Here is a 20,557-nt window from a genome sequence, read left to right as displayed (position 1 = left end):
GCGCGGGCGCCAGCAGCAGCAGCGGGGGTAGCGGCAGGCCCGCCGTGGCGCCGGGAGCAGCGACTCGGAGGGAGCGTGAGGCGACGCTGGCTGCGGGCACCCGGTGACAGCGCGAGAGGTACTAGCTTTTACAAGTTTGCACCATGCGTGAGTATAAGCTAGTCGTTCTTGGCTCGGGAGGCGTTGGAAAATCTGCTCTGACTGTACAGTTTGTTCAAGGAATTTTTGTTGAAAAATATGATCCTACGATAGAAGATTCTTATAGAAAGCAAGTTGAAGTAGATGCACAGCAGTGTATGCTTGAAATCTTGGATACTGCAGGAACGGAACAATTCACAGCAATGAGGGATTTGTACATGAAAAATGGACAAGGCTTTGCGTTAGTTTATTCCATCACAGCACAGTCCACATTCAATGATTTACCAGATCTGAGAGAACAGATTCTTTGAGTTAAAGACACGGGTGATGTTCCAATGATTCTGGTTGGTAATAAGTGTGACTTGGAAGATGAAAGAGTTGTAGGAAAGGAACAAGGTCAAAATCTAGCAAGACAGTGGAACAACTGTGCATTCTTAGAATCCTCTGCAAAATCAAAAATAAATGTTAATGAGATCTTTTATGACCTAGTGCGACAAATTAACAGAAAAACTCCAGTGCCTGGGAAGGCCCGCAAAAAGTCGTCATGTCAGCTGCTTTAATATACTAAATGCATTGTAGCTCTGAGCCAGGTCTGAAGAACTGTTGCCCAATTCAACAGTGCCAGCATTCCAACTTTGTTAAACCTACCAACATCTTAAATGGACTTTCTGTGGTGGTACCCTTTAAGAGGCGGATGAAAACTACTACATCAGTTTGCACATTCTAATCACCTTCCAGTATCACAGAGAGATTTTTAGTTATATAATAGTCCTAGAGTATGCAGCTGGTAAAACCAGAGGCTACAATCCAGTATTACTGCTAAGAGACATTTTTCATCCACCAATGTTGTACATGTATGAAAATGGTGTACTGTATACTTTAACACACCCCATACTTTGTATTGGAGAGTACAATAACGTAAATCCTAAAAGCACCACTATTTTAGCATAATAAAAGAAAGTCCAAAGAGCTCCTATATAGACTACTCCAGATAACTTTGCTTCTTTGATACTTGTAGCTTATTGTAATTTTTTTTAAAGAAATTCAAGGTCATTATCATTGTATTGTACAAATAAGCGCTTTGATTAACACAGCTATATAGTTTTTTTAATTTTTAAAAAACCTGTGGAGACAGTGATCTTGTCTTTAAAATATGATAGTCCTTTCAGTATAATGTCTTAGATTAAAGACGTTGCCTTTAATATCTGTTGGGAAGGAAATGTCCAGACTTTTCAAATCTTTTATTATATGTTTCCTTTTTTGTTTACATAGGGAACAATGTTTATAGTTGTGTGTACAGTGGGGGTCTACAACAAGAAGTGTATATTTTCAAACAATTTTTTAATGATTTAACAATTTTTGTAAATCATTTTCAGGCTTCTGCAGCTGTAGATTCTCACTGTGAATCCCCTGCTTGCTCATGCATAAGTGTATTTGCAATACCAAATATACAGGTTTAGTATTTTTGCCTGTTAGTGATTGTTTCCCATGTGTAACGTTTTGGTTGAGATGTTAAATGGTGGAAGAGTACTGTGGATGTGAATGTGGGAAGTAATTTTAATCATGTGTAATTGGTCACAAGGCCTAAGTTGCAGTAACTATTGCTGTTTTATTTAACAATGCCTTGTTGCTTTGTATGCATTAACGTTTGGGTGTAAAGATTGTGTGTCTATCCAACAGGGAGCCACAGTATTTAAATTGACCAACCTAATGTTACAACTACTTTTGAGGTGGCCAAATGTAAACTAAAAGCCTTAATTAAAGTGGTGCAATTTTGTATAACTTAGCATCAGTAGTTCAATAAATTTGGATTGCCATGCAAAAAAAAAAAAACCTAATAATGTAGAGAAAACCAAAATGATTCTCCAAGGGGGGAAATAAAAGCTTTCTCATTAATCTAATTAAATAGCCCATTTGTTTGTGGAATGGGCTGACTGACCTCCAGCTTCACATTAAACATTATGACGTCAGTGAATTAATCACTTCCATCAGCATGGTCACATGTGTTCTCCAACAAAGGACAAGAGTTGTTGGAGAACTCTTCTCCAACAAAGGAGAAGAGTTGTTGCCTTAATTAAAAATGCCCCCCAAGAACAACTCTGGAAGAAATTCTAGTCATATAACCAACATCAGGGTAAAAATCATGTGCTAACAAGGAAGTTCAGGAACAAAGCACTTGTTCTTCATGGCTCGCTTTTGCTCCAGAGGTGGGGCCAATTTCATCTGCATGGTAAATGTCAAGTACACACACTGTCATCATTAGTGCCTTTTGTTTTAATTCTTTTAATGTGAAGCTTATATACATTCGGCAGCAGTATAAGTCCAGAGATAGTCTCCTTTTCATTTCTTTGATTACTACTGTGATGCAAAGTCTTAGTATTAGTGATTCTGGCCTATTAAACTGGCAAAGTAAGCCATCAGAATTGGAAAGGGTGTGAGGCTGGTGTGAATACGAAACCTGCTTTGCATCTCAGAACCTAACCCAAGTGGGTGACTGAAGACACACACGTAGCTAGAGCCACACCAGCTGGCCCTGCTGTATCCCAGAAAAGCAAGCCCAACTTTCCAGCCCACAGCAGAGAAATCAGCATGTGCCGCTGGTTAGCAGAAACAATCGCACAGCCCCACAGCACATGACAGAGATCTGGGTGCTTACAATGCATTAAGGGGAACAGAGAGCAAGTTACCAAAGTCTAGTTCAGGTTATAACATACCCCACAAACATTAGCAGCAGTTGTCAACATGTGGTGGAAATACGGGTCATTTTTATTTTTCCCTTTTTGCTTATCTGGATTTGTGCTCCCAGGTTATCTGAAATAAGCCTTCCTTCTTCGTGTTATAAAGAAAACCATTTACATGGCCACCTGGCAGTCTCAGCACCACAAGCCATCCCACACACAGGGCACCTTGCTCTCAAACCAAGGGCACAAGAGGAGTCTTGCTGTGAGCACTTGCCCCAGGCTGCAGGGACGCAACTCACAACCACAAAATCATTGCATCTGTGAAGAGAGAACATCTCCATTTTGTTACCTGGATGCGGTTCAACTCCACCACAGGGCCATGCTGGCGATCTCGCACCATAGTGGCTTGTACTACTTTTCGGAAGGCTGCTTCCTAAAACACACCACAACAAAATTTAGAATGTTATACATTAAGTATTACCCATAGATATTCCACGTCATAAAACTCCCTTTTTCAGGTCTGAGGTGGCCCAGGGGATTAGCCTGGCATCAATACACAAGTCCCTGCAGAGGCTGAGGCAGCCAGCAGGGCCAGTGCTTGGCACTGCTCCCTGCCTGCCATCTGGGGGTAGGAGGCACCCAACATGCCCTGGACACAGAAAGGAGAGGGCCAGAACCTGAGGAGCAGCTGCTCTAACTCAGGTCTCAAGCCAGGCTCAGAGCTAAGGAGAAACCTGAGGTTTCCCAGCCAACTGCAAGTCCAGTACTGGCAGACTGAGGCACCAACTACACCGCAGCACTGCTGTCCCGACAGAGACGCCAGACACAAGGCGGCGGCAGCAGGGAGCCAGGGGAGGGGCCAGGGCCGGGGTGGGGTGGGGAGACACCTGCACCCTGCACTGAGAGAAACCTGGAAAACCCAGGGTGAAGACGACAGGGAAGCGGAGTGGGTGCCAACTCCACCCGGGGAAGCATGCCTGTGTGGGCCCCAGCACATGGGGAGACTGTGCGGTGCTGTGCGCGTGCCTGAGGACAGGACCAGACCCCAGAGGCCCTCAAAGGAGACAGGGTCACTGGCAGACACGGGTCCCCACAAGTGGACCCCGTGTTCTTTTCTGGAGAAAGGGTGGCTAAGAGAGACGTAGAGGGCAGGGCACACTGCTCTTAAGTCAGAGCCCTAGAACTCTCACCTGTGGAGGAGGCGAAGGCAGAGGTGCTCCCACCTGCACAGAGGGGGCCACAGACACACCCTCCACACCACACAGGAGACTGCAGAGCAGGCCCCTCCCCACACAATCCTGCACACCAACCAGCTACCTTTGCCCTCACCCTTCCTGACCTCTGCTCTCCCCCTGCTCTGGGCAAGCATTCCCTTCCCCACAGAGCAGCCCCCCTAGTCCCACCCTCCTGAGATGCGCTCTCTTCTGGGCTCTGCTGACTCCACAGTCACCAACAAAAACTACTTGCCAAAACTCCCAGCAGAAGCAGTCCTTTCTAACTAGGACCAAACAGGCTGATCCTCTGTTGCTGAGGGAACCTTTCAGCCTCCCTGAGGCCCCCATACCCCACTCAGTTACAGGAGACTCGCACACTGTGTGAGATGCTGCCTCTCTGCTCTCCCCACAAGGAGAGGCTTTCTCCCTTTTATTGCGCATTATCACCTCCACTCTAAGGGATTAAAGTAATGATGAAAGGAATCAATTTGCCATTTTTATTACTTAAAAATGGTTGAAGATTCAAATTTGATTTTACCTGTCCACAATTTTTTCCTGCTCCCCATTATCAGAGAAATTTTTCCATTACCACAATCCCCATCATTGCCTACATGTCTCTGCTGCTGCTGCTAAGTCACATCAGTTGTGTCTGACTCTGTGCAACCCCATAGACGGCAGCCCACCAGGCTCCCCATCCCCAGGATTCTCCAGGCAAGAACACTGGAGTGGGTTGCCATTTTCTTCTCCAATGCATGAAAGTGAAAAGTGAAAGTGAAGTTGCTCAGTCACGTCGGACTCCTCAAGATCCCATGGACTGCAGCCTACCAGGTTCCTCCGTCCATGGGATTTTTCAGGCAGGAGTACTGGAGTAGGGTGCCATCACCTTCTTCGACATGTCTCTAAACCACACATAAAATGTGTGCACCAGTCTTTTGTGGCTAGGAATTTTAGGAAATAAAGCTAATCCTGAAAAATAATCTGTTTGGACAGTACTCCAAAACATCTAAATTTTATTATCATTAAAAACAGGCCATGACCTTGGATTAAAAACCCTATATGTCACAGAATCAGAACCCTCAGGGCAAGGACTCCTTAACCTAACCTCTATACTTTTTTCCCTGTATAAACACCCCCTAGCATACAGCAACTGAGCCTCTTCTAGGCCGTCCTGCCAAGATGCTTGCCAGAAACTTGATGACTTCAGATATCTCAATTCTAGACAGCTCAAATTATTACAAATGTCAGTGGGTCAAAATCTGTCTGACACCTTTCAGAAGCCCTCATTCCTGATTCTTTCCAGAGTCTGATAAATTACCTTCAATCAGGAATTTCTACATATCCTAGTATAATACTTTTATCTAAGCAATCTATAACTTCTGGGTCCTCTGCTAGACATACCTGGAGAAGAAATTATCTCATTTTTTTTTCCTTCCTGCTGCCAGTAGGAATTTGCCATAAAGCCTCAAGTCCAGGATAGCAGAGAGCACTGTAAGAATGGAAGCTTAGTTTTGCCAACCCCCTCCTGAGGGGTGGGGTAGTGGGAAAGAGATTACCAGGAGAAATCATAGCACCTAACCATTTTAATATAAGCTCCAAAAAAGAAGGGATTTGTGTCTGTCTGTCACCAATGCACTCTAAGAACCCAGGACAGAGCCTGGTACATAGTAGGTGCTCTGTGAATATTTGCTAAATGACCTGTTTTCAGTATATTTCTGGTTTAGAAATTTTTGTTGGATTAAAACTTACTAAGGATAACAACATCACCTACAGTAAAAATTGTTACCAGAGCAGTACCTTTCCCTGGGATATCAGAATTCCTCGAAGAGTGTCAAACCCCACAGACGGCCCAAGTCCAGTTTCATCAAGAGAGCCCTCAAGGTCAAACATGGGGATGCAGGGGCAAAAGAGCTCTGAGATGTGATGCAGGAGCAGCAGCCGGTTCCTCAGCGCTATGATAGGGATTTCCTGTAAATGATTGTACTCCATGGGAACCTGAAACATGGAAACTTGTTATGTCAATTTAGATGTCAAATGCACAGTTAAGCCACAGTATAGCAGATGGGTTGAAAATACTGTTCTTGAAAACAAAGAAGCACTATGACTTCTGAGTTTGGTTTGAAAAATCTTGCCATTTTAAAAATAATATTCTGGCCATTTTGCCTGAGCCAAGAAATGTTAACCAAGGAGAATGCTAAAAAAAAAAAATTAGCTTATAGAATTATATTTACTACAGAAAACATACAATCTGTACTACCAGAATAGTTTATAAAATTTTTAATAAAGGTGACACACTGATATACACAGAATGTTGACAAGTGTGAATAATTAAGGTTCTTATATGTGTGAGTGCTCAGTTGTATATGACTCTTTGCGACCGCAGGGACTGTGCCCACCAGGCTCCTCTGTTCATGGAGTGTTCCAGGCAAGAATACTGGAGTAGGCAGCCATTTCCTACTCCAGGGGATTTTCCTGACCCAGGGATTGAACCTGGTAATTAAGGTTCTTAAAATACTGTTTTTATCATTATGAATCAGGGGAAAGGAAGTGTGTGCATGCTTATACACCCATAACTTAGTACATAGAGCATAACTTTGTCACAACATGCATGCCTGCTAGCCCACTTGGCTCAACCAACTGACCTGTACAGGGAGCTTCCCAGCACTGGCGGGCTTGCTGGTTGACCAGGCGAGAGTGTGTGCTGAGCCACAGGCCACACGGTTGACCTTCTTACCCTGAAGAGCAGCTACCAGCCGAGGCCTCTGGATGGCATTTGTTGTTCCGTCTCCCAACTGTCCCTCATCATTGTCACCCCATGTATAAACTTCACCTAAAGCAGCAGATTGAGAACAAGGACTTGCAGACAAGAACCAATAAATGCACAACCACCACATCTTCCCACGTATACAGTTCTCACTACCCTCCAACTGACTGTTGGAGGTCATCTGTGCAAAATGTTACACTTATGGTGACCTAGATGTCTTGAATCACAATACTTAAAAGGCAGCACGATTCCCAGGATTCTTGACAGCCTCTGCTGGCTAAAACTCCTTTTCCAAGTGTGTCTGTTCACCAGACTAAGCATGTACCTGGAAGCAGCTCTTAATCCAAACAAGTAACATCAAAACAGATGGTAAAAACAATCCAAATTGATTTTGTATGTTAAAGGAAGAGAAAGTCAATTTTTAACTAAACAAAATCCATGTCTTAAAGGAACATGTGCTCTTCTAATGGTTATTCCTATCCTAAACTCAAGATTCAAACACTGATGAGAATCACGCTTTTCAGCACACCATGCGAGACTCCAATCACAAAACACCACTGTATGGTTACGATGGTGATTAGAACAGAAGTGAATTTAGTTCTGCAGAGATGTCACAAGCCTTGCCAGATTCACAAAGACTCCTCAGGATGCCATGCAGCCATAAGCACCACTCTACAAAGTACAAGGCCTGCACAATGAAGGGCAGGGTGCTTGTGTCCTTCCCCTTCCTGTTCTGGATAGCTCAGTCCGAAAGCCACTGGGTAGGTGTCAGAGTGCAAACAAGAGGAAGAGAGCCTCTCTGCAGAGGCACAGCTGGGTGAAAAGACTCAGAATCCACAGGGGCAAGGGCTTCCACAAAGAGGGTAAGCCCAGTAGGAGAGGTAGGCCAAAGCAGGGAGCTGTATACCCATGAGAGGGCACAATCCTGATTGCCGGGGCAGTCACAACCGAGTGAGGTAAGGATCCACACAGGGGAGAAGTCAAAGGCAATGATGGGACAGCAGCCACTACAGGAAGAGTAAGTTGCTACATTAGAGGACCAGGTTTCTTACAAAAGAGAAAGGAGTTACAAGGATGGGGAGAGAGAAAACTAGAATGAATCGGTGGTTTAGAACTAGATGGTATGGGGAGGGAGAAGGGAGCAGGGTTCAGGATGGGGAACACATGTATACCTGTGGCAGATTCATTTTGATATATGGCAAAACCAATACAATATTGTAAAGTTAAATAAAATAAAAAAAAAAATAACTAGAGCTTGGGGTACTTGTGTGAACAAGTTGTGTTCACTGTATATATATACATACAGAAACAAACACAGATGTAATTTTGTATATTATTTACACATATATTCCCTAGCTCTGTCCTCTATGAAGGTCTGACAGCAGTGATAGCATTTTAGCAATGAGCGCCTGTAGACCAGATCTTGTCTTTTAAATGCCATTTTCTCCAAAGGTACCAGGACTCCTTGGGGAAACATCAAATTCTAGGTCTGAGACATAAAGACTGAGGATAAGGACAGAATGTCTTACTGTGCCAGAAAGCACAGAAGTACTCAAGGAATGACGTGGGGATACTCCAGGAGATGAAATAGGGCATGATTTAAGCATCAAGGTAAGTAATAGCAACAGCTTATATTTTTGTTGATGTTCAGTCACTAAGTTGTGTCCAACTGTTTGTATCCCCATTGAGTGCAGCATGCCAGGCTCCTCTGTCCTCCACTATTTCCCGGAGTTGCTCAAACTCATGTGTCCATTGAGTCGGTGATGTTATCTAACCCTCTCTTCCTCTGCCACACCCTTCTCCTTTTGCAGCATCAGTCTTTTTCAATGAGTTAGCTCTTCACATCAGGTGACCAAAGTATTGGAGCTTCAACTTTATCATCAGTACTTCAAATGAGTATTCACAGGGTTGATTTCCTTTAGGATTGACTGGTGTGATCTCCTTGAAGTCCAAAGGACTCTCAAGAGTATTCTCTAGCACCATAGTCTGAAAGGATCAATTCTTCGGTGCTCAGCTTTCTTTACGGTCCAACTCTCACATCCATACATGACTGCTAGAAACCATAGCTTTGACTGTACAGACCTTTGTTGGCAAAGTGATGGCTCTGCTTTTTATATACACTGTCTAGGTTTATCATAGCTTCCTTCCAAGGAGCAAGCGTCTTTTAATTTCATGGTTGAAGTCATCATCCACAGTGACTGTGGAGCCCAAAAAAATAAAGTCTGACACTGTTTCCACTGTTTCCCCATCTATTTGCGATGAAGTGATGGGACCAGATGCCATGATCTTCTTTTTTTTGAATGTTGAGTTTTAAGCCAGCTTTTTCACTCTCCTCTTTCACTTTCATTAAGAGGCTCTTTAGTTCCTCTTCACTTTCTGCCATTAGAGTGGTATTATATGCAAATCGGAGGTGGTTGATATTTCTCCCAGTAATCTTGACTCCAGCTTGTGATTTATCCAGGCTGGCATTTTGCATAATGTACTCTGCACAGAAGTTAACCAACAACGTGACAATATAGTCTTGTCGTACTCCTTTCCCAATTTGGAACCAGTCAGTTGTTCCATGTCTGGTCCTAACTGCTGCTTCTTGACCCACATACAGGTTACTCAGGAGGCAGATAAGGTGTGGTACTCCCATCTCTTTAAGAATTTTCCACAATTTGTTGTGATCCACACAGTCAAAGGCTTTAGCATAGTCAATGAAGCAGAAGTAGATGTTTTTCTGGAATTCCCTTGCTTTCTCTATGATCCAACAGATGTCGGCAGTTTGATATCTGATTCCCCTGCCTTTTCTAAACCCAGCTTGTATATTTGGAAGTTCTTAGTTCACGTACTGCTAAAGCCTAGCTTGTAGGGTCTGAGCATAACTCTGCTAACATGTGAAATGAGCGCCACAGATGGTAGTCTGAACAATTTTTGGCATTGCCTTTCTTTGCAACTGGAATGAAAACTGACCTTTTCCAGTCCTGTGGTCACTGCTGAGTTTTCTAGATGCGCTGACATATTGAGTGCAGCACTTTAACAGCATCATCCTTTAGGATTTGAAATAGCTCAGCTGGAATTCCATCACCTCCACTAGCTTTGTTTGTAGTAATGTTTCCTAGGGCCCACTTGACGTCACACTCCAGAATGTCTGGCTCAAGGTGAGTGGCCACAAACAATCGTGGTTATCTGGGTCATTTAAGACCTTTCTTGTATAGTTCTTCTGTGTATTCTTAATCTTCTTAATCTCTTCTGCTTCTGTTAAGTCCTTACCCTGTCTGTCCTTTATTGTGCCCATCCTTGCATGAAACAAGCTTACATATATATAACTCATTAAATAAATTAGGAAACCATGAGTCCAACAAGATGAAAACAAAAAAATTTTAAGTATCTGATGAGAATAAGTAAATAAAATGTTCAAGAACTCAGCATATCTTACTCAGAGCCACTGTTCATTACAGGGACACAAAGCAAAATCAGCAAACGGCACATGGATGAAGTGCAGAGAAAACCAGGAGCGAGCTCCCAACAGTCCTCCTGCAGGGCTGTCACACGGACATATTTAGTTCCCTGAGTAACAAGCTGTGGCCACGTGTGATGTGCTGTCCACCAGGGAAGCTCATTAGAAACTCAGTGCTCAGGACTCTGAGTGGGGCAGATCATGCAGGCACCTCTGTTCAGCATGTACCCAAGTTCCAGATTCCCGCTCAGAAGGAAGCAGGATTCAGCAGAGACCACACTCTTTTCAAACATTCTAACAAGGCCTCTTTCAACTGGGGTAGTGGGTTAGCCTGAAATCCAGGTTCCCAGAAGCCAGCTGAAGGCCAACCTCACAAGCAGGCCTTTCTAAAAATAGCCATCAAAGTGTGGGGCAAGTGTGGGCATATACTACTATGTGTAAACAGATAGCTAGTGGGAAACGGCCGCATGGCACAGGAAGCTTAGCTCGGTGCTTTGTGATGACCAGATGAATAGGATGGGGGTTGGGAGGGAAGGAGGCTCAAGAGGGAGGGGATATTTGGCCACCTGATGCCAAAGAACTGACTAATTTGAAAAGACCCTGATGCTGGGAAAGATTGAAGGTGGGAGGAGAAGGGGACAACAGAGGATGAGATGGTTGGATGGCATCACAGACTCAATGGACATGAGTTTGAGTAAACTCCAGGAGTTGGTGATGGACAGGGAGGCCTGGTGTGCTGCAGTCCATGGGGTCACAAAGAGTCAGAACGACTGAGCGACTGAACTGACCTGATACACACATACATACATATATAGCTGATTTACTTCATCATATAGCAGAAACTAATACATTGTAAAGCAGTTATACTGCAATTAAGAAAAAATAAATAAAAACAGCCATATCAGCCCTGCTCTGCTCTTTTCTGCCACGAAACACAATATATTCACAGGTATTAACACCAGAGGCCAACACCACAAATGTCTTTTCAGAATACAGTAATGAATCCCTCCATACCCACCCCCCACCACCTTACAGCTGTGTATTCATCCCTGACCTCTCAGATCACACACCTCCAAGTTACAAAGTCGCTTCCACCTACCGTCCTCAGAGCAGCACACACAGTGCAGGGAGCCAGTGGCAATGGCAATGACTTTCTTCCCCTGCAGCCCTTGGACTTGCCGAGGTCTTCTAACATGGTCATCAGATCCATGACCCAGCCTATGATAATCACCTTTGCCCCTGCACACAAGAACATGGAACTTATGAGTACAATGCCATCTCGTTCACCATGCTGCCCCACCCTTCTGCAAACACCTACAGGAAGACAGAAATTGCAGCCTGCCACAAAAGTTACATTTCAGTCTACAGAAAGACAGTTAATGTAACTTCAAATTAACAATCATTGGTTTTGGTGGAATTAAATAAACAGAATCTTACATACCAAGTGTAAACAGCACCAGATTTGGTAAGGGCGACAGAAAACTGGGATCCACATTCCACTTTAACCACTCCAAGGCCTGTAAGAGAGTCAATCTAGAAGGGAAACGGTTCAATTAGACTGATTGAATCAAGGATTTTGCTGATGGCAGCACCCATATACTGAACTAAATCTAATAAAGAACTCTGAAAACCCTTACTTCTATGCCAAATATTTATTACAACTTAAAATCCTGCTCCATGTAACCAAGTATTCTCAAAAGGCTCTGAGGGTACAGAGGCCACAGGCAGGCAGAGACCCATGAGACCTGCCGCGTAAATGAACACACTGCTTGTCCCCAGAATTCACTCTCCCAACTCAGTTTCTCTTTATGGCAGCCCCACTCTCTAGCAAGCCCTGCACTTCACATCTGCCCTCCAGCCTTCCGAGACATAGAAGCCCACAGGGGAGGAGGAGCAGGTAACAGGGAGGAGTAGCCAAGACAAACAGGGTTCTGTTACCAGCAATCCATCTGCCCAGGTTATTCCAATTAAAAACAATGGTGATCACGCCAGTATTAGAACCCACTCCCAGCCCCGCCTGCTCAAGGGTCCAGAACCTTCATAGCCAGCACCCAGACGTCTTGTTGGGATTCATTTACCTAGCTATCATCTTTCTTCACCTATCCATCTATGCTCCTTATTACTTGTTTCTGATCCCAGACTCAAGTTCTCATACTTAATTATAAATTTAAATTAGTAATAGCTTAATTCTTTTAGTTTTTTCCTCACCCTACCCCCATCACAATGATATCAGTTAATATCCTCCAGTGCCCCCTCTCCCCAAGTACTTGACATTTCAATCCTGGTTAAGTCTAAAGCTTTCTCAGCATAAAAAAGTCAACAATTTTTTCATAAATGTGGAAACCATAAGCAACCTGTCACGTGGTTAAAATTCCATATAACTATAAGGGAAAAGAGAAAGTGGTGATTAGGACAAGGAGGCAGCCTTGAGTCCCAGATTTTCCAGCAGCACCTGCCAAGGGGGCCCTGAGCAGCCACAGCCTCATGGCAGAGGTGCAGGTGCCGTCTCCTTCATCATGCCCTGCCTCTAGCCAGCACCTGCCAATGCCACACCACATGATAATGAAGCCTGTGGTGTCCACACTGCCCAGCATGGAAGCACATCAGCTCCTGAAATGTGGATACTGTTAAGCGAGGGAGTCAACTATAATTTTACTTACTAGCTCTGATTTAAGCTAACATTTTAGTAGTCATGTATGGCCAGTGGCTATTGTACTGAGCAGCACAGCTCTGAGAAGAACAGCTTGGCAGTTCCAGCTCAGGTTCATATTCTGACTGGCCTTGAGTGGCTTCCCAGCCCCTCCCAGGCTGCCCATGCACCGTGCTGGCCTCTATTCCACACGGGCAGTCTCAGTACACCAGCAAGACAGGATGCCAAGCAGAGACAGCTTCTAGCTTTCTTTCACAGCACCTACACTCCCAAGTCCACAGCAAATCACAGCTGCAGGCTGCTAGGCAGTCAGCAAGTGACCCAAGCACGCCAATGACGAAAAACCTCTGCCAACTACATATTCACAAAGGCAAAATACAGTTGTGACACAAATGTTAATAAACTACCCAGAGCCACTCAGCTCAAGTGAAGCCTCTTCTCTTGGCTTCTCACAAGATGTCCATCTAACAGTTTCTGACTAAGTCAGATGCAGCCTTTCAGCAAGTACTAGTACACTGCACAGCTACAGACCTCAGTAACCTGAAGAGTGTGAATGAATTGGTGGTGTTTCCTCAAACAGGGCTACATACTAATTAAAACCACAGACTATGTGATTCCTCACGTTCCAAGAGAGCACAAAACAGCACTTATATCTTTATACCTCTGGATCTTCCACTCACTTTTCACCCAATAACCCATTATATTTTTTCCAAAGAAGTTAAAGATGAAGTTAATGCGGTATAGGACAGGACATGAGCCCAGTAGGGCCCTGGGCTCGTGCACGCGGATGGTGCCATGAGCAACCTGAGCTACAGAGACCTCACACCCGAGGGCCCCAGAAACGTCAAGAGAAATACCTTCATGGGCACCTTGCAGCCATCACTGCCTCCTCTGCCCAGCTTGCCGTAGTCCCCATCCCCCCAGGACCAGACAGTGTCGTCATCCGTGAGGCAGAGGGTCTGGGCGTCTCCACTGCCACAGGCAACGTCGACCACACGGTGGCCCTGCAACGCCTCCACCTGCAGAGAAAAGGGACTTAGGGGTTATCTGACCACGACAGGAAGGAGAATCTCCGAGAGAGGCTGAGGATTTTTGTTTTGGGGATGCCTTTTTTAATTCTTCCCAAAAAACAGGTAATCTTAATAATCCTATAAGACAAGATAGAAGATACCCCTCACATATTCAAACTACAGGCATCTCAGCTATAAGAGGCAGGTCTCAGTGTCCAATGCTCAGTTCTGCCACCCTATGGCCTCACCCAAAAAAACTGGGCCTTCTAGGAGACAAAAGTCTCTAGGTAGATGCCAAAGCAATATTTACTAGTGTAGATAAAATTTCAACACTACCCTGTTTAAATGACCTATGGAAAATATACCAAGATGGTTTTTATTCCCACCAAAAATAAAACTGTTAACTCTGAAACTAAAATGAATCTGCAACAGGAAATACTTTTTATTTTTAAAAAAGGATAATGACAACGGCAAGCTGTCCCTCCAGACCTCCCAAGCAAAGCTTCTCCTCACCAGCTTCGGCTTTAACTGGTCCTCACTGTCACTGTGCCCCAGACGGCCATAGCGGCCTTTGCCCCAGGTGTACAGGTCCCCAGCTGCAGTGACACAAGCACTGTGGGCTCCACCGGCAGCAACATCAACCACCTCAGTTCCTCTCAGAGACTCAATGACGCGAGGACGGTCACACGGACTGCAAAAAACATCACCAAATATAGCAGAAAGAGTTTAATTCCTGAATATTTTTAAATTATTTAATATTAGGCTTCTGGTTTGCTGTTCACTTATTCAATGCACACCTCTCAATCTACATCAAGTCAATCATTAAAAAAAAGAAAATCAATCTGGAGGAATCCTTCAGGCCTGAACTCTAAATTACATAATACCCTACCTACCTTCTTTTATACAAACTGCCAAATGCCAGAGAAGAGATGTACAGTCTAAATCAAGGGGTAGCACTTACAGGTTGACTAAGTCTGGACTATAACCTGTTTTTGAAAGGCCAGTGAACTGAGAATGGGTTTTACATTTTTTAAGGGCTGTAAAACAAACAAACAAAACAAGAAAGAAGCATAGACAACAAAGATGGTATGTGACTGACAAAATATTTATTAGTATCTGGCCTTTTAGAGAAACAGGTTATCCACCCTTGCTATAAATCAACTTTTTATTTACAGACTCAAATAGTCTACAACGTGACCAAGCACTTTCTTTTTCTTGAGTTTTGAAAGCTCTTTTTAATGATTTCAGATACAAGACCTTAGTCAAATATATGATGGCAAATGTTTTCCCAGTCTGTAGCATGTCCATCTTAACACTGTCTTTATAAAAACTGTGAATTTCTTCAAAGAGAAGTTCACAATTTTTAAGAAGTCCAATTTATCCTATTTTTCTTTATTGAATTGTGCTTTTGGAGTTCTAGCTAAAAAATCTTTGTCTGACTTAAGGTCACAAAAGTTTTCCCCATGTTTTCTTCTAGAAGTTTTTAATTTTAGGTATATGAATTAATCTTGGATATGATGCAAGATAATTCAGGTTCAAAGATCGAGGTATTCCCTTAGGCAAGGCTGAAGATTTCAGGCTATGGTATGTGGAATTCAGGCTATAGTCCTTATTTCTGGACGGATTACTGGACATGTTGCACAGTCCATGCTTTAAACCAGATCTGAACAGAAGAACGGCTAGTTGGCCTAGGTAGAAAGTGAAGGATTTGGTTTAATTTTGTATATTAATGGTACAAGATAAGAATTTAAGTTCACTGTTTACCATATGGTTATTGAATTGTTCACAACCATTCACTGAAAAGACTATCTTTTCTCCAAAAACTTGTCTTTGAACATTTGTAAATTTTTCAATGCAAACTGTGAGGGACAAATCAAATTTCATTCTTCCATATTTATTGTGTCAGTATCTGCAAGTGCATTTTTGGACTGCCCATCCTGTTCTGCTCCACTGATATACTTCTCTCTTTACAGTACCTCACAGTCTTGATTACTGTATCTTTATAATGAGACTTGAAGTTAGGTGGTATCAGCTCTCCAACTTTGCTCATTTTCAAAGTTTGTTTTTACTATTATAAATACTTTGTATTTCCACATGAATTTTATAATCAGCTTGTCAATTTCTACACAAATTTTGAATGGGAAGGGGTTGAGTCGATAGGTTAATTTGAGAAAAACAACAAATTAACAATATTGAGTCTTCCAATCCATGAACACAGTATACTCCTCCATAATTTTAGGTCTTTTACAATTTCTCAGTAACATTTTTATAGGTTTTTTTTGTTGTCTATAAGTTATCCTATCTTTGGGTCAAATTTATTCCTTACTATTTCAATTTTAGGGGAAGGGTGCCGTAAGTAGTATTTTAAAATTTCAATTTCTGATTGCATATGTAATATGTATAAAGACACACAATTGACTTTTTTTGATACAGGAATGTTTCCTTTGTCTACAACTGACTTTTATTTACTGATCTTCTATCCTGCAACTTTGCTAATCTCACCTCTTAATTCCAATAGCTTTTCTGTAGATACCATCAGATTTTCTACATAAATAATTATATTATGTGTAAATGGACAGTTTTAATTCTGAATATTCACTGGAAGGACTGATGCTGAATCTCCAATACTTTGGCCACCTGATGAAAACAGCTGACTCATTAGAAAAGACCCTGATGCTGAGAAAGATGGAAAGCAGGAGGAAAAGGAGATGACAGAGGACAAGATGGTTGGACGGCATCACCAACTCAATGGACATGAGTTTGAGCAAGCTCCAGGAGATAGTGAAGGATAGGGGAGTCAGGTGTGCTGCAGTCCATGGGGTCACAAGGAGTTGGACTGAGCGACTGAACAACAATAAATTCTCTTTCCAATCTGAATGCCTTTTATCTCTCTGCATTGTTGTATTGCACTTGCTAAACCTGCTAAACAATGCTGAATACAACTGAATACAACAAGACAGGGATGTCCCTGTCTTGTTCCTGGAGACAGGAAAAGTGCTAGGTCTGCCACTATCAGGCACTATGTTAGTCCTAGGTTTAACAGAGATGTCCTGTATCAAGTTTAGGAAGTTTTCCTTCCTTCCTATATTGCTGAAAGTTTTTTTTATCAGAAACAAAGGTTAATCTGCCAAATGCTTTTCTGCCTTTCATCCATTGAGATAATCAAAATAATTTTTCTTTTTTATACTGATCAATTTTTTAATGTTAAAACAATTATTCAATTTCTGGCATAAACCTCACTTGGCCATATTACTTTATCCTTTTACATACTGTTAAGACTCAATTTTCTAAACTATTAAGAATTTTTACATCTATGTCAATGAAGGATATTAGTCTGTATTTTCCTAATAATATCTGAGTCTCATTTTGATATAAGAATATAACTGTCCCCACAAAATACTAAATTGGGGCAAATTCCCTTCTTCACTATTCTGAAATAGTTTGTGCAGAACTTGTATTATCTGTTACTTACATGTGTGGTAGAAATCACTAGTCATCTATATGGTCTTGAAGACTTATTTGTGGAAAATTTAGTTTTTTAAATAGACACAGGGCTATTCAAGTCATCCTTCCTGAGTGAGCATTAAAGAATACGTGTCCTTTGAGGAACATGTCCATTTCACCTCAACAGTTAAATCCGTTTGCATAAAATTATTCAACATACTTCATCTTTCAGTAACTACACATCTTCAGTGATGAAAACTCCCTCATTCCTGATAGTCCTACACACTCGTGTGTGTGTGTGTGTAGAGATAGATCAGTTTAAATGGAGGTTTTCATTGATTACACTTTCTCAAAGAACTGATTTATGTTTTCTTTCATTTTCTTCCATTTTTCTGTTTTCTATTTCATGGATTCTTGCTCTGATCTTTCTTTCTTATTTCCTTCCTTCTGCTCACTTTATCTCTCTTATTCTAGTTTCTTAAAGTAGAAGCTGAGGTCATTGTTAGGGACCATTTTTCTTTTATAAAAAGGCATTTTATGCTATAAGTTTCCTTCTAAGTACTGCTTTTTCTCGATCCTACATATTTTTACATGCTGTTTTCACTTTCACTCAGTTCAAAATTGTTTCTAATTTAGCTCTGATTCTTTCTTTGACCTATCAGTTATTTTAACATGTTTTACTTACTTTCCAAATTAATGGAGGATTATACATTATTGATTTACTCAATTTCTAATCAATTCCATTGTGGTCAGAGAAAATCTTTTATATAACTTGAATCTTTTTGATTTATGAGATTAGTTTTCTGGCCCAAATTATGATCAATCTTAGCAGCTGTTCCATGTGTACTTAAAAAGAATGTCTTATTAAGTAAGTAGTACTCTATTGTGATCAAGTTGGTCGATAAAGTTGTTCAAGTCTCCTGACAGATTTCTATCCACCAACTCAGCAGTTATTGAGTTGTTGTTCAGCTGCTAAGTCATGGCCAACTCTCTGCAACCCCGTGGACTGTAGCACTCCAGGCTTTCTTGCCTCTCAGTCTCCCCACAAGTGAGTGTCAGTGCTCACCTCTGGAGATCACTGAACACACTTTATCGCCTGTTACTCAATGCCTTGAGGGCTGCTGTTTCATGTGTCTTGCCTGGTGCTTTAGTTATTTCAGATGCAAAGGTCCTGTGACTCCAATGTGGCCTTTAGTTCCCATTAATTTTTAAAAATTACTGAGTGTGGTTGTTTTGTGTAAAAAACTGTGTCATCTGTGTGTTCCTTTCCCCGCACTGCCATTTGCTCTGTATTATAGGTATTTATAGGTTTAGCATCTGCATGTTCACAAAATGCCAGCTATTTGTGGAGAACTAGAACCAAGGTAAGCAGCCTCAGGGGAAAGGACAAGATGAAGCTCACCATACTTGGTAATCAGAAATCAAAATTCAGATTTGATGTCCCCCAACAGAGAGGTCATGTAGACGAGCCTAAATAATGTTACATGAATTATTTCTGCTAAATAAGTCACTAGGTTTGAGTAGATTATTGCAGATGTTGTCCTTAAAAACAAACTGCCAATATACTATACAAGCATTAGCACAAATAAAATCAAGAAAAGGAAAACATAACACTGAAAATGATGTTTTCACAAAATACCTTCTGTTGCCATGCCCCAACTTCCCATCTTCTGCTTCACCCCAAGAGTAAACTTCTCCTTCTGAAGAGAGGGCAAGACAGTGTTTTCCTCCTGAGTTCACAGCTACTTTCTTAATGAACACATGCTGAATGGATTCAAGTAATGTGGGGGTGGACACCGATTCTGTCCCTCCAACTCCTAGTCTGCCGCCCGCACCATACCCAGTGGCATATAGCTACAAGATAAAATAATACAGGCATCATATTTTTATCTAAGGATCCTATATTTTAATACTCAATAAATCAAATCAATGCCCTAGGTATTTTTACCACAGAAAAATGAAATTTAAAATTAAGACTTTATTTTTGCTTTATCAGAACTCTAAAAATTAAAGAAAAAATTACAATGAATAGAAACCCCAAATTCAGAAAATGTATTTTGAACATACGTCTTTTCCCTGAAAGTACTTCTATTTTTGTCTAGAATAGCAATTACAATTAATACCAAGAAAAGCAAAAACAATTTAATTATCTACTATATGCAACCCCGGAGAAGGAAATGGCAACCCACTCCAGAATTCTTGCCTGGAGAATCCCATGGACAGAGGAGCCTGGCAGCCCATGGTCCACAGGGCTGCAGAGAGTCGGACACAACTGAAGCGACTAAGCACACGTGCACACACTACATGCAAATGCCAAATAACACCTACACAAATACCCACAGGAAAAGTATACATATATCAATATTTCAGCAAAGCAGTATATAAATCACATGGTAGAATATACTATTTTTTCATTCATTCTAGGTGGGTAATTCATTTAGGATGTAAAACATCTTTATCATTAAAAAAAAAAGTCAAGACTGCCATTTCCAAATGCATGTCAAACACCCCTCCTGTAACAATTTAAAGGCCGCTTCACATTGTTTCAACTGGTCTGCTGCACTGACACAACAGGAAGGAAACTTGAAGGCCCAAAACAAGAAGTAAAACCAAGAATTCAGACAGATAAAGGAGCCCAAAGTCAGTTTCCCCTGGGAATGTTTTGAGGATCTCAAGTGCACAGGGTGTGGGGGGTTAGGAGTCAAGCCCAAAGGGAAACTGTGCAAAAAGAACAGGCTGAGAAGGGCTTCCTCTCACTCAGACTGAATGAGAACTAAGAAGAAAACAAAGAAAGTTGTCTTTCTCAACCTTAGGATTGAATGAAAGGGTGGAAAATCTCTCCTGAGAATTCATAACCACGAAAGCTGGTCACTGAGTTGGTTTTCAGTCTGAATTAATGCTACCTATGGTCTAAATTCTGTAGGTAGAGAATTTAATTTACAATGGCTTAGACTTGGAGTACCCTAAACTCTCTTTTGATTAGTGACTTTAGACCAGACCTCTAACACCACAAACTTCTTAACCAGCAGAGGCAGGAGAGAACACTACGTGAAAAAGCAAACAAATGTGCTGGCTTCTCTTTTTCTCTTCATTTAGATACTGCCTGATCCCTCAGGCTCTGCCTGGAAACTTTCATGGAGCTATTTCCAGGCAGTTTTCTATGCTTCAAAAAGCTGTCCCATCCTTTCAGAGTCCTACTTCTTGCAGATATTTAACT

General features: G+C 42.0%; 1 protein-coding gene and 1 pseudogene across 7 annotated transcripts in view; one reads left to right on the top strand and one right to left on the bottom strand.

Moving 5' to 3' along the window:
* LOC104997998 (E3 ubiquitin-protein ligase HERC2) overlaps positions 1–20,557 on the bottom strand; it is a 236,357-nt gene that overhangs the window by 9,910 nt on the left and 205,890 nt on the right. For all 6 annotated transcript variants that reach the window (XM_010852986.1, XM_010852983.1, XM_010852982.1 and 3 more), the window contains 8 exons: positions 18,980–19,194; positions 14,410–14,587; positions 13,744–13,905; positions 11,678–11,769; positions 11,336–11,475; positions 6,673–6,860; positions 5,828–6,025; positions 3,169–3,252 (listed from right to left, as the gene is read on the bottom strand). In XM_010852986.1, coding sequence (XP_010851288.1) covers positions 3,169–3,252; positions 5,828–6,025; positions 6,673–6,860; positions 11,336–11,475; positions 11,678–11,769; positions 13,744–13,905; positions 14,410–14,587; positions 18,980–19,194 — 1,257 coding nt within the window. The remainder of the gene's footprint in view (positions 1–3,168; positions 3,253–5,827; positions 6,026–6,672; positions 6,861–11,335; positions 11,476–11,677; positions 11,770–13,743; positions 13,906–14,409; positions 14,588–18,979; positions 19,195–20,557) is intronic.
* Positions 7–800, top strand: LOC104997997 (annotated as a pseudogene). The gene has a single exon (XR_826389.1). The product of XR_826389.1 is annotated as a ras-related protein Rap-1b pseudogene (transcript).

The sequence above is a fragment of the Bison bison genome, unplaced genomic scaffold (assembly GCF_000754665.1).
Source record: "Bison bison bison isolate TAMUID 2011002044 unplaced genomic scaffold, Bison_UMD1.0 scf7180017864320, whole genome shotgun sequence".
Classification (NCBI taxonomy): Eukaryota; Metazoa; Chordata; class Mammalia; order Artiodactyla; family Bovidae; genus Bison; species Bison bison.
Note: the sequence above shows the minus strand (reverse complement) of the source record. Positions and strands in the feature narration are given on the sequence as shown.